Source organism: Ictidomys tridecemlineatus, chromosome 1 (assembly GCF_052094955.1).
Source record: "Ictidomys tridecemlineatus isolate mIctTri1 chromosome 1, mIctTri1.hap1, whole genome shotgun sequence".
Lineage (NCBI taxonomy): Eukaryota > Metazoa > Chordata > Mammalia > Rodentia > Sciuridae > Ictidomys > Ictidomys tridecemlineatus.
The window spans coordinates 12,775,293-12,790,058 of NC_135477.1; the positions used below are offsets into that span (position 1 = coordinate 12,775,293).

Sequence of the window (14,766 nt, forward strand, 5' to 3'; positions counted from 1 at the left end):
CACAGCTAAATGTGTGGTGAGGCACTGGGCCAAGCGAGTGAGTCCCCAAGAATTGCACTTTTTCCTGACAGTCAGATTTGTGATTCTAGGGATGAAATTAAAGGCCTGGGACATTTGCCTTTAGGACCTAGACATGTAAGATCCTGGAGAGAACTCCATGGAATTGGTGCTTAGTGGTTAGCCCAGAAACCTGGCTGCCATAAACCTGCTGTATAGATACTTCTTCTGCCTGTGTGAATAATATGAGAGAAGTCGAAAAGCACCCAGTGTGAAGAAGGGAAACCTGGTGAAGGGGAAGTCTGGCAGTTTAATTTTTTAACTGTTAAGTAGCCGAATTCTTTATAAACTGTATCCATTTGACTCTAGCAATGTCCATATAAGATTTGAAAATGTTTGCTGATATCTGTCTGTGTATCCATCCGCCCACACATGTGCATACCTACATATACACATACACATATACATACATGTGTGGCACCTACATATACACATACACACATATACATACATGTGTGGCGTGTATGCATGTGTGTATGTGTATGTCTGTAGCCCCTTATAAATTTAAGGGAGGACAAATAGAAGGTCAGAAAAGTAGAGGGAGTGAGTAGAAAATGAAAAATAAGAGGTAGCAAACAGTATTGTCTGTGGTTGTTTTTAGATATAAATGAAATTTGCTTTTAAAAATTATTTTTTTTTGTGTAGACCAACTATTTTAAATCATTATAACCCTAGTGGGAAATTAATAAAAAAGGTCTGTAGTGGTTATTAAATAAGAAGGGTAGTTGTCACTACTATAAATTATGAAATCTCATCATTAAAATTTCAGAGTAACATTGTAATAAAAATTGGTAGTGAGCTAAATAGTTGTAAACCTTGTGGCTTATTTGGTATTATTTATTGGGCCATGGAGAATCGTGTTTAACTGTTTCACTCATATTAATTTGCCACCTTTAGTTGTGGTGTGGTCAGTGATATTAACAGTAAGTACTCTGTTTCAAAGCAGGTTATAATAGATTTTTGGATAATTACTTTCCACCTACTTTTAAGGGTCCTTTGTTCTTTTATAAGTTAACCCCTGGTGGTCTGTGAAATCTCAAGTTTCTTCTCTTTCCTTCATCATACAATTCAGGGAATGCTAGGTGGGGATGACTAAAATGTCCGTGATAAAAGTGGCTGGTCCTCACCTCTGTGTTAAGGGAAGCGTCCATAGAAATTGGCTTGGCCAGATATTTCTACTTCCCTCACCATAACCACCCTAGTAATAGATGTACTGAACGTATCAACAGGTGAAGAGGGTGTGCTTGATCTGGCATGCCTGAAGCCTGATAATTTCAAAACACATGTACTGCATGGTGCTTAGATGAGATAGCTTGATCCTCTTTCATGAATTACCCATCCTCCCACTAGGGAGGAGAAAGAGGCTGCCAAGTCGTCAGCTCATGGAGTCTTGCTTAGCTGCTACTGGCCCTGGAAGGGTGAGAGCAAGGCAAGTTGGGAGGTGGTTGATTCAGAAGAACACTCTGACACACCCCAGGAGACGTGAGGGACAAAGCAAACCCGTGTCTTCATGTGGTAGAGAAAGAAGGATGCAGACAGAAGTCAGTAACAGAGGAATGAGAAGACTAAATCATAAATCATTTTAGCTTTATCTTTTCTTCTTCCTTAATCCTTACTATGTAGACCTAGCAGCACCCTAAAAATAGGAGGTGCTCTGTAAGCATCTCTTGTTGGTGGTGGTGATGGCTGTTTAACTGAGAGCCACTTTCTGCAGGGAGGTTTTAAGTGAGCCGTCTGTTATGCAAGTGGAATTATAGGTAAAATGCATTTGGTCAAAGAAGGATTATACGTTAGCCCAGCCCATTAACTGTTTACATGCGTCTCTGTGCAGAGTGTGGCCTAATACTTTTGTAACATCTGTAGGCATTGTTGACCTGCTTCTGTCCTAATTCTTAAAAATAACTATTAACAGAAAGGGGAAGAAAAGAAATGAAAGCAATAAGGAATGCTGTGTGGTTGGGTAAAACAAAGTAGAGTGGTTTTAAGTTCACTGCACTCTGTTTACCTCCTGTTAAAAGACTAGCTTGCTTATTACTGCAGATTTTTTTCCCCAAAAGGGGGGCCGTGTTACAAAGGAGGGAAGCATATAATAAAAGCCTTTTATACAACATAGAATGAGTAAAAGCAGCTTTAGTTCCGGAGGTGGTAAATGGAGGACACCATTTTCTCTGGGAAAGCACTTTCTTGTGCCGGGCTGGGGGAGCTTTGTGCTGTCCACTTCAGGAAAGACAAGCCGCCATCTTTGTCTGATGGCCCCCACCTAGAGTCCAGTTAAATCTGTCAGGGATAGCCTTCTAGAGTAAGGCTTGTTTTTTTTTTTTTCCTTTTTGCCGTATTTAATTCGATATGGGGAAATTCGGCAGGAGTAGGGGAAAAGAAAAATAGATGGCAAGGTATTTCTCCCTTCCATGTATTTCTGTTAGGTCTGATTATCTTAGCTGCCAGGCAGGAGCCTTGTCAATTGGAAGAGGCAGTGGATGTGACTCCTTTGGGTAGGGTCTTCTTGCCTGATTTGGGTCTTCTCTGTTGAGGCAAGTGTCAGGATCCATGGTCTTCAGGGAAGGCAGTTGCTTATGAGGTTGTTTATTAAGAAGCCATTGTGGGACATCTGTCCTCCTATCTCCCTCATCTAATGCACCAAATAGCCCCATTTGGCTCCATTTCATCCGTGCATGAATTGGACCTCAGCTGGAGTGAGTTTCCTGAGGTCAAACAGGTAGGTAGTGTCAGAGACAAGATTCAAACCTGGGTCTTCCAACACAGTGCTCTCTTACAAGCAGGTAAACTGATGGGAGCAAAGTGACTCATTTCCCACAAAAGTCCTCATTTTATTCTTTATCATTGGTGTGTGAATTTCCCACAGCAAATTGTCAGACTCAGTACTTTTCTGGGTCATGTGCCTTTACCATTCATCAGTTTGTGTTGAAAAATTGAAAAATGAAATCAGTCTCATGTCAGAAGAATTCGGGGTGTGTGTGTGTGTTTCTGTATTTCTGTCTCCCTCCCTCTTTTGCAGGATTCTGACTAGTAGCAACAGAATGTTGACGATTTTATGGTTTTTATCAATAACTTTAAGGATGGAATCAGATTCTGTTTGAGTTTATAAGGAAAGCTTTTTTGAAGGAAAACCTTTCTGTCAGATGCCTTCTGAGCACCAAAGTATAACGAAAAATACATGAATGTTCTACTCTTGAGTTAAAACTCTGTCCAGGGCACAGACAAGTTGACAAGTATTCATGATGAGCTAGCAGTCATTGTATAAGCAGGTGTCTGGAGCCTGGTGGTGGAATGGAATAAAACATAAAAAGACAAGGTTTCTGTTCTTCCCAAGTGACAAAATTGGGTCAACTTGAATGTTTGGATTATATGTCACTTATTTTTTTTTTTTAAAATCTCTTCGAACTCTCTCAAAAGCAGAATTAATTGCTTTTTATAGTAAAACATCTGCATATTTCTTATATACTTGTCACATTTATCAGCCAGAATTCATTATTATCAAAATATTAAAAAGGTTCTAAGCAGTTGGTTCAGGTTGCCTTAAAGTATAAAAAAATCTTGAGACTTTTGTGTTTTAACATCAAGGTAAGTGGGAATTGTGAAAGAGTGCTATTTGCTACTTTTACCATTAATTTTTGTCCATTTTCTAAGTAGCATCATCAATTGTACATGAAAAAATCAGAGAGCCTATCACATTGAAGGCAGCAACTCTTCTAAGTCTGTATTTGGGGGCCTGGCAAAATAGATGATGATATATTTAGAATCAACCAAATAAAAGTGTGTCCCTTTGCTTGTGTAGCAGTCACCATATTTAAAGGTCAGCCATGCTTTTACAATTGAAGGGCATTCTCTTCTGACTCACTCAGCATCTTTGTCATAATCCTCTGGGTTTTTTGCTTATATGGGGGAAAAGTCCTATTGGGCTTTGAATGGAATGGCTTTCACATTTCTCAGGGTGGCGGGGGTGTGTGTGGAGTGTGCAGAGAAAGAAGGAACTCTGTATAATAGAAGAATGTCTGTCGTTAAATAGTAAGTATTTATGTTTAATATTATGTTCAGAGATCGAGTTTTGAAATGCATAAATGTTTAAGTGGCTGATTAGGAGCCGTTTGGGTGAGCTGCTGTACCAGTGCATCAGGAGGCTCTGTCAGCTTGCCAGGAACAATGACTGAAAAGGGAATGAGGCAGACACTTTCCAAGAGTTGTGTTTCAAGAAGCAGGCTATATGATAGTGTTTGCGTGTTGGCTCAGTTGTCTATTGTTAAAATTTCTTCCTCTTGTGTAATATTCAGAGGTGAAGGTCCCAAAGTATTTTATTTAAAAAAAAACCCATAAAGAAGCCACTTTAAAGAACAAGATATGCATCCATTATGCTAACTATTCATGCATAATACATCCACATACATGCAGTTTCTTTGAGACAGAGTGGCAAGTGGTTGTGCCAGAGAAAAAGTAATTACTTAGCAGTTTGAAAGTGAAAATGAGTCTCTTATTAACAGCAATCTATCCAGAAACAAAGAGCAAGGATCTCAGTTCTGATGACATGTGTTTCCATCTAACACACAAGACCTAGAATTTGGAGAATGCTGTGAGACAGCTTGGGGGGACAGCTACTACTTCTTTATTGCCTATGAAAATTGGAGGGAAAGAACTTTGAATTGGAAGAAAGAACACCAAAAGAGAAAGAGAGTAAAAGGAATTCCATGCTAGTGGGAATGATTTAATGTCTCACATTCTTTAAGGATACACCTGTAGAAATCCAGAAAGCACAGTTGAGTACTAGCCAGACTTACACAGGTGGAACAGTAGAAGTGTCAGTTACTAAAAATGTTTTGATGGTCCTCTCACCGCATTACCAAGGATTCTAAAAGCAAGTAAATAGGTAATTCTGCATAATTCTGATGCTATGCATGTTTACAATTTAAAATATGGTAACCGGATATGAAAGAAGTGGACTGCAAGAGAGATGGCCTAGGGTTGAGACCTCTCCATACCCAGTGCCATTGCTTTTGCTCTGTGTTCCTACAGCAGTGTGGCATTTTTCTCGTTTTACCAGGTGTCCTCACAAATTGCTTGTTTTATTGTTGGTCTCTTGGTAAAGATATGCTTTATGAGCACACAGTGTCTGTGGGGTTCCACACTCCTCTCAGTGCTTAGCACAGTGCCTGGCAGGTATAGGTTTGGCATGAATTTGTTCAGTGCTCTGAGGACTGAAGTCCAGATATTCAATAATCACAGGTGGCATGTGATTAGAAGTTCAATTCAGTCAACTGTAAGGTATTTGTATATAGATTGTCCCCTCTTGGTGATGTTTGCAGGCAGGTGCGTGTATCTGCTTCTTGGGTCGCAAACTGTCCTGTCTAGAAGATGGCAACCTTCCATTGCATTGTGTACCAGAAAGATAAAAATGAATTTTATAGTAACTAAAATTAGACACAATTGAGAATGTTGAAGGTTTTTCTTGCATAAAATATATACAAAGCAAAAGATAAAGCTATCTTGCTACTATCTGTATCAGTTATCTGTGCTTCACCTGAGCCCTGGTAAACAGCCACTTTAGTGTTGGCAATAGTTGGATGATGGTCGAGGGGGAAAGAACTGAGTAGCCTATGGTGGAGGGGGGAAAGTACGGAGATGCTAGTTCACACCAGAGGGACTTTGCTCTGCACAGCAGCCTGCCAGCACTCTGAGATCCTGGTTTGGTTTTATCTGCCTGGATGAGGCTCAAAGAAGAGATATGGAAAATAGCCGGAGCTTCTGATATTAAGGATTTTCAAAACTAGCGAGGCCAATGTTTGGTCAATTCACTACTCCACAGAGAGCCAGAATTGAAACTCTAGAATAGCTGTAGAGTTACCCAGCTTGCTTAAACCAGCCAGCACTCACGCTGCTAAGTCTTACCCCAGCCTTGAGCTGCAGAGAATTGTTGGGCATCCTAATTAAATGACGTGGGCCCAGGAACATCTGTTGCTTTTGCAAAGTCTTCATGAGCAATTCTCAACACAAAAAGAAGCAGTTTTTACAGATGGTGCAGCTGCATGGGCAGGGCAGAGCAAAGGGTGGGATGGGTGAGGGGCCTCTGTGTGGCAGAAAGATGCATCTCTACCAAAAAGACCCCTAATCTTTGCTAACTTCTCCCTGTTTATAGAATGATAGATTGCAAGAGATGTTTCTGGATCTACCTAAAATGAAATAAGTGGGCGTTTGAATTCTTGTTTAGCAAATGGGTACATCTTTCATATTTTGATCAGTTCTAGTTTGGAGTAAGTGAGCTGCATTTGTAGCATGTGTAAACTCACCCCCCCACACACACACCCTTTTCAGCATAGCAGATGGTAAATTCTGTGACTGCCAGTTCTATCATAATGTGGTTGCAGAAAATAGAAAGCAAAGCAATATGAAGGCCCCTGATGGAACACAGCTGGGCTTAGGGGGAGACCATGTGAATCTGTTGGTGTTAAGTAGAGGGCTAGTGTGAGCTGGACTGCAAAACTGCTTACCTGCATGGCAGCCTGAGACTGATGTGGAGACCTGTTATTAGCTAGAGCCTGTCTCCCTGGGCCTTATGAGTAGAGAGCATAGACAAAAAGTCTGTCTTCTGGGTAACTGGTACCCGCCTGTCTGAGACGACCAGCAAATGGTAGCTGTGTTGGTGGCTGGTGGTTGGTCTGTTTGTTTGTTTTTCTTAGCTGTTCATGTCTCTTTTTAAATATTTTTTATTATTTTGTAATTTGCTCTAATTAGTTAAATATGAATGCACTTTGATACATCATACACAGATGGAGTATAATTTCTCCTTCTTCTAGTTGTACATGATGTAGAATCCCACTGGTCATATAGTTATATATGTACATAGGATAATAACATCTTGATTCATTCTACTATCCTTCGTACCCCCATGCCCTCTCTCCTCCCTTCACTCCCCTCTACCTAATCTAAAATAACAATATTCTTCTCTATCCCCTCACACCCCTTATTGTGAATTAGCATCCACATGTCAGAAAAAACATTCAACCTTTGTTTTTTGGGGATTGACTCAATAAATGAACCAAGGAAGTGAACAGACACTTCATAGAAGAAGAAATATGGTTGATCAATAGATATATGAAAAAGTGTTCAATATCTTTAGCAACTAGAAAATGCAAATCAAAAACTACTCTAAGATTTCATCTCACCCCAGTCAGAATGGCAATCATCAACAATAAATATTGGTGAGGATGTGGGGGGAAAGGCACACTCATACATTGCTGGTAGGACTGCAGATTGGCGCAACTCTTATGGTGAGCAGTATGGAGATTCCTGTTTATGTTCTTGTCATGCAGTCTTAGTGATAATTCAAGCTATGTGAGATTTGGATGAACCTCTGTTTCCTTCAGAAGAACCACTATCAAACACCAACTCTTGGATGATGGCAGTTTTCACAGGGCATCCCACGCTTTCAGAAATGCCAAATTAATTCAGGAGTAAAACAGAAAATTAACACAAAATTAATCCAGAAGTTATACAGCAGATATAGATATTTCATCAGCACTCATGACTCAGGCCCTTGAGTCCAGTCACAGGTTGAAGATTTTTGTGCCATTCATCCCTAATCTTTTCCCTGTCCTAGAGTACAGCTTCTGTCATAAATTTTATATTTATCCTTCTATTTCATGCTCATATATTTTTGTATATACCATACATATCAAAATATATGTACATATAATATAAATATATGAAATCTTTTTGTGTGCTGAAGACATCATTTGATATGTGTTCTGTTACTCCTTTTATTAAGCATTATAATATACGTGTGCGTGTGCGTATATATGGCTTTAAGTTATTCGTTTTCACTGTTCTATAGTGTATTTTGTGAATATACCAAGACTGTCATTATTAGAAATGCGGAACATTTTGCAGTCCCAGTGGCTAAGGAGGTTGAGGCAGGAGGATCACTAGTTCAAAGCTAGGCTCAGTGAGGCCCTAAGCAACTTAGCAAGATCCCTTTCTCAACATAAAAAATAAAGGGTTGGGGATGTGGCTCAGAGGTTAAGCACCCCTGGGTTCAATCCCTGGTATTTAAAAAAAAAAAACAAAAAACCTGAACATTTTCGTACAGTTCATCTTGTAACATGGCTGGAAATTCTCCAGGTGTAGACACCTGGAACAGCAGTGCTGACTCAGAGGGGATGTGTGTTATCAATTTTGATAGAATATTATTTCCAAAGTAGTTATCCTAATTTATACATACAGCAGAATATGAATTGCCAGATTTTAGAATGCTCAAGTGCTCAGATTTTTTTTTTTTTTTTAGTTTTTGCTAAAATGATCTCACTATTTTAATCTGGATTTGTCATTATTAGTGGCATCATAATTTTCAAATCATTGGAATTTGAAATTTAAAAACGAGTTGAAATCCCACTGTATTTATTTGACGTGTTAGTCATCAAATGCGTCTTAAAATTCTGCTTTATTTATTTGGTTCTTTTAGGGAATTAAGTATTCCCAGGAAATTCAGTTTTTTCCTTGCGGCACTGGGCCTTAAACCCAGGGACGTTTTCTGCTGAGCTACATCTCCAGTCTTTTTTATTTTTAATTTTGAGTCAGGGTCTTGCTATTAGACCAAGCTGGCCTCAAATTTATGATCCTCCTGCTTCAGCCCCCAGTTGCTAGTGTGTACACCATGCCAGGTAAAAAATCATTTTTAAATTATTATCCTGATAACTAAAAGTTGCTTTTTAAAGTTTCAGGTAGTTTTGATAAAAATATCTCTAATCATGTCTTCCCTGTTTCATGTAACTCAGGGTGAACTGAATTCAATTCTCATAATGACTTTTTGATTCCTAAAAATATCACTAATGCCATCCTGGGCTGTTGAAACAGGAGATATTTGTTTCTATACAACATGTCTAAAAGATTGTCACGTTTTAATAGTTATTTTTGCCTTTTATGGTCTTGTCCCTCAAAGTCTTTTCAAGGACTTCTCTCACCTTTTTGAATTAAAAACCAGTTTTATAAATGATACATGCTTATTGTGAACTAAGTTTATCTTCTCTCCTTTGCTACCTTGCAGCCAAAATACTGGGGGGTTGGGAGGGGGCATGGCATGTCGTGTTTTCCTGGGTGAGAGTGTGCAAGGGTGTATGGCAGCACCTTGCCTTCATTCAGTTCTATCTCCGTTGGCCCCCAAGAGTATAGCAGTGAGCTGGGTTGCTGAACCCATGGGGAACTCAACTTGTGGATGAGCAGGGTGTTGGCTGCCAGGGGCACCTGAGAAAGATGCACACTCCCACAAAGTGGCACAGTGGAAGGGTCTTTGCTAGCATGTGCTACACCCTGGGTTTGATCCCCTAATCTGGGGAAAAAATGGTACAAACATACCTACTTAAAAAGAAGTGCAAACATTCTCTACTTAAAAAGAAGTGCAAACATTCTCTTAAAGAACGAGTACACTTTAACTCAAGGATATTAAATTGGTCTGTTACTGAGGAGATAATGAGCCATAGGGTGACTCATTATCTTAGAAGGTCTAAGAAAATTGGACAGTTCTGTGCTGGTTGAGCCGAACAGCCATCTTGTACTATTGGTGCTTTTTAAAGATGTTTTGTTTTGTTTTGTTTTGTTTTCAGAAAATTGTTGCTGCCTTGTTCACCTTTCCAAACTTAAAATTTATGATATAAATTTAACATTTTTTTTCTCATTTCAGTGTGACAAAATTAGGCAAGAACGAGATGAAGCTGTTAAAAAACTGGAAGAATTTCAGAAAAGTATGTAAGCACTTCAGTGGAATTATTATGCATATATACCTATTTTTGTATTATGTGAGTAGAGATATATAATTAAAATTGTCTTTCCATTTGCCCAAAAGGTGCCTTGACATTACTGGGATCTTTTTTTTAAAACATTTTTTAGTTGTAGATGGACACATTTCCTTTATTTTTATTTATTAATTTTTTTACGTGGTGCTGAGGATTGAACCAGTATCCTCACACGTGCTAGGTGAGTGCTCTACCACTGAGTCATATTCCCAGCCCATATTACTGTGATCTTTAAAGAAATGGAATAGTATTATTATTTTATGAGGGCATTATTATTATAGTTTTAGTAGAAAATCTTACTGTACAAAAAGTTAAAAGAGAAAAAATTACTTTGTTACATTGGCTACTTGAGAAAAGCTAATGTTACCATTTTATAGTCTTGTCCTTCCTGTTTTTTTTTAAATTTGTGTAATATGTTTATATCAAAATGCATATTTTGCATTTGGTCTGGTGGCCTACTTTTCTCAGTAGACAGTACGTTATCACATTTGCATGTCGGTAGAGCTGTACATTTTAATTGTTGCCCATAGCATTCCATCATATAATGGTACCATGTTCTTTCATTAATAGATTATTTATGGGTTTTAACAAATTAATGTCATGGCAAGTACACAAAGTACACAGCTTTATAGTAATCTGATTAGTTTCTTAGGTTAATTCTTAGAAAGGAATTATGTTGGAGATTTACTCTGCATCTTTGTGGCTATAACTAAAAATACTGTGTTATATACTTAGAATGTACTAAGAGGATAGATCTTATGTTAAGTGTTCTAAGTAAATCATAGGGGTTGGGGTATAACTTAGTGGTAGAGTGTTTGCCTAGCATGCATGAGGCATTGTGGTGGATGGATGGATAGATGGATGGATGGATGGATAGATAGAGTGGGAGGAGACTGTGGGAGGTAATAGATGTATCTAGGACTTAATGGTGAGTGATGGTTCATGGATGTGTATACTTGCCCCTAAACTCATCAGGCTATATACATCAAATACGTATAGCTCTTTACATGTCACTTAATGCTTTAATAAAATGGTTAAAAAAAGAGAAAAGCAGTTATAGGGTCACAGAGCTTAGGTATGTTTAAGAGTTTGAATGTTTGAAATAACGCTTTCACCAACCAAGGAAAGTTATGTTCCCACAAAAGTAATAATAATATTCTTCTAAATTTTTACTATTATTTTTTTATGTGACATAAATCTGTTATTTATTCCCTAAGATAGAACATAGCCAATCAGACCCAGAAGTGTCAGATGGAAATATGTCTCCGGGAAAGAGCCAGACAGTAGCAGGGAAAGTGACCCCCTTCCTTTGGAAGCAAAGGCTTTCTCTGTCATTCTGCTGATGCTATCTCAGTCAGGTTATTTGATTATATCATAAAGTGTTGACTTGGTAACGGCACTTCAAAACATTAGACACTTCTGGAAGGTAAAACAGCCATAAAAATGCAGCATTATAGTTAAATTTCAATAACCACTTTATTTCAGCATCTGACTACAAGAAAGAAAATCTGAGGGTAATCTTGCGGGTATAACCTATCTTGGGAGGCTGGTATGCTGTGATAGAAATACCTCTTACTTGTGAATGCATGAATTGCAGTTGCACGTGACTTTCTCCTTGGCTAGTGCAGGATCAGTGGGGTATGCTTACACTGTGCTGGCACCCATCACCTCTGAAACAGTGATCCCACTGGCATTGTTACCAATTAATGTACTTGAATTATTGATAGAGGATTGGAGTATTGTGTACAGTGGGGATAGTTCAAGTTTCCTATGATTGGATTTATCACAAAAGGTTTTGATCCAGATGATGGTAAGGATTTTGCTTCTTGCATTATGCAAAAATGGAAGCAAATCCCCCCCCTCGGCCTTTTGAGTAACAGGTAAACTCTGCTTCCATCTTCCATTTCCCTTTCCTTTGTGTCTTCCTCTAAACACCTTTGATAGTTTAAAGAATTTACATTTTTTTCCTTCTGAGAAACTCAGGTTAAGACCTGAAAGGATTAATTGAAGCTAGCACAACAGTCGGTATCGTTGTATGCCTTTAATTTTTACCTTTATTAGGCCTACTAATTAAAGTAAAAAAAAATGGGGAATAAGAAAGCCTTAAATATTTCTTTAAAAAATTGTATCTGAGCTAAACAATTCGTGACTTTTGAACAGAGGTAGAATTTCAGATCTGGAAGGGGGTTTGGCCATATTTTTCACCAGTGAAGAGCTCCGTTTGGTGTGAATCCAGATAGTGGATACTTATCTGCATTAGTAAAATTGAGATTAATGGTCCTGCTTTATAGGCTAAGTATTAAATGGGGTAATTTATGTAAAAACACTTAACACTATACCTGTCATATAGTAAGTGCTTAATGAATGTTAGTGGCTACTACCACTATGTTATCTCCTAAGCCATCCAGAATGTCAGGACTCCATTAAGTAGTAAGAGTTCATGTTGCTGACCTTTAGGAAGTTGGTGTATATGGGTCTGTACATCTGGACAGCGGTGGGGAAAAGTTTCTTTTGGCAGAGTTGAAATCTGGAATCCTTGTGATATTCATGGGCCAGGCCTCGCTCTCCAAGTGTGGGAAGAGCAGTTCAGTAAGGCTCAGGAACACCTTTGTCAGGCCCCAGAGCAGTGTGCTTTTCCTCGGGGACATATGTTCCTATCCATAGTTCCATGCCATTCTTGGTCCTCTGCCAGTTCTCCCTGAGCCTGCCTCCTGGTCTTTATACACAGAGCAACACCATGTTTCTGCAAACACGGATTCTTGTGAAAGGAGAAGTAAATAAAGTCCTTTCAAGTACTTGAAGCCCCAGAGTTGGAGTCTGGGTTCTGTTTTAGGTCATACCAGTTTTCATACATGTGTGCCAACTTCCTGGCTGGTTCTTTTTTTTTTTTTTTTTTTTTTTGAGATGGGGTTTCACTATTGTTGTTCTTAAACTCATGAGCTCAGCATCCTCCCGCCTCAGCCTCCTGAGCATCCGGGACTTCAGGCGTGCGCCACCACGCCCCACTTCCTGGCTGTTTCCTGAGGAGTCTGATGTTGAAGGAGAAGCTGTGTTGTGTTCACCCTGGGTGCTGCAGAGATGTCTTTCTACATATTGCTGGGAGGTGGAGATGGACAGGAATTTTGCTCAGGAAACAACGCCTTGTAGTTAAAATGATGCCTTTAACTATAATGAACTAGAATGGATAGTGAAAAAGTGGAGTCACCTTGGGAGTGAATTTGGCCTGGCTTTTCCTGGTAGAACTCTGTGATTTGGCATATGTCAAACTCATGAGCTCAAGAGATCCTCTCTCCTCAGCCTCCCAAACAACTAGGAGGCCTTGATGTTGTCAGATATAAAACTACTGTGATGAAACCTACTTTGTAGGATCATTGTGAGGATTTGTAGGGGAACAGGTATAAAGGGTTTAGCATGAGGCTGGACACATAATCTGGCTCAGCAAATGGTGATGATAGTTGTTGCCTAAGCATTTCTCCACTACAGGGAACGTTCTTGTAAGAGGGTATTCACGATGAACTCCATCCTCCCCACAAATAGGAGCACGTCCTTTGTACATAGCATCATGCTGGATTCAAAAGGACCAGACACACGTGAAACAAAAATCCCTCTTTTAATGGTCACAGTTAGTGGAAGACAAGAGCAAAAATTAAAACAAAGCCACCCCGTTTCCCTGCAATGTGACATGTCCTGTGGGTGGCATAAAGGTGAGAGTGCTTTGAGGTCACAGATGAGGAAAGACCAACTTTGCTAATCCAGCTAGACTGGTGGAAATAACAGTTTATGTGCTTTTAGTTATACTATTGAGTTCTTAGGGCCTTTTTTTATTTTAAAAAATTTCAGAGTTTTTCAAAACTGAGAAAATAGTTCAATGAACCCTCAAATGTCCATGGTCCAGCGTCAACAGTTGTCAGCCTGGCTGATCATGTTTTCTCTGTGTACACAGGCCCTCTTACTACTGACCTCTTACTTTACAACTGATGCCAGTAACTATGTCATTTTAATATTTCCTCACTACCTATTTTACTATGGACTCCTTAAAAGATTAGTTTTTTTTCTTTAAAGCATAACTGCAGTATTAAGTTCTCTTAGAGTTTATCTTTTTAAAACCTTATTTCATTAAAATGTGCAATGGCATAGGTATGGTAGCTGTAGATCATGGATGTTAGGAAGAAGACCTACTTCAGGACCATAAAAATAGACAGCTAAAGGTTTTAAAAACTTTCATTCTTTGAAAGTATACACATAAATTTCTGTATTAAGACTATTTCTGCTTTATATCATGTGACCTGACTTTTGCATTTGGAAATGGAGTCCTGCTTTTCTAAAAATATAAATGGCCTTTAAAGTATTCTTCCCTTTGGAACCCAGGAAGTTGGTTAGTGAGTTATCTAATTTAGCATTGGGATAATTTCTTAAACTAAAAATCATAGCACAATGAAGAATTCCTACTCTTCCCTCTTTGAGGAAGAAATGAAGACCCCACCTGATGGAGTCTACCACATCAGCCTTGGAAAAAATGTGGGCAGGTACTCCTTGGCCAAGTCTATCAAGTTAAATCACAGCGCAGCTTTTACAAAATACTTAGAAAATAAATGCCCCCCCCCGCCCCCTTTTGCTAGGCCTAAACCTCAATACTGTGGAATGATTTTTCTTACTCTTTCATGAGCAAGAATGTTATTGAATAAAAAGTCAAATTCCTATGAAAAATGCAGAGTGTTTATGTTTTTGTTATGAGAGTAGAAATACCAGATTGTGGCAGAAGATGTCAAGTAGTTAAGGCTAAAAATTCAAAGTAATATTTGATGTTGTAAAAATTGTATAGGTTTCTTTTCTCTTTCCTTCACATTTTTGAAGAACCTACCTTGTAAACATAGTGATAAAATGCCAGGAATATTAGGATTTTAAGGAAATAATA

General features: G+C 38.8%; 1 protein-coding gene across 7 annotated transcripts in view; it reads left to right on the plus strand.

Annotated features, from left to right (window-relative positions):
- Positions 1-14,766, plus strand: part of Shtn1 (shootin 1) — a 99,509-nt gene that overhangs the window by 15,602 nt on the left and 69,141 nt on the right. For all 7 annotated transcript variants that reach the window (XR_013436659.1, XR_013436700.1, XM_078043794.1 and 4 more), the window contains exon 3: positions 9,740-9,800. Coding sequence is in view for 4 of the 7 variants with exons in the window: in XM_078043654.1 (XP_077899780.1) it covers positions 9,740-9,800 (61 nt within the window). In the remaining 3 variants the exon portion in view is untranslated. The remainder of the gene's footprint in view (positions 1-9,739; positions 9,801-14,766) is intronic.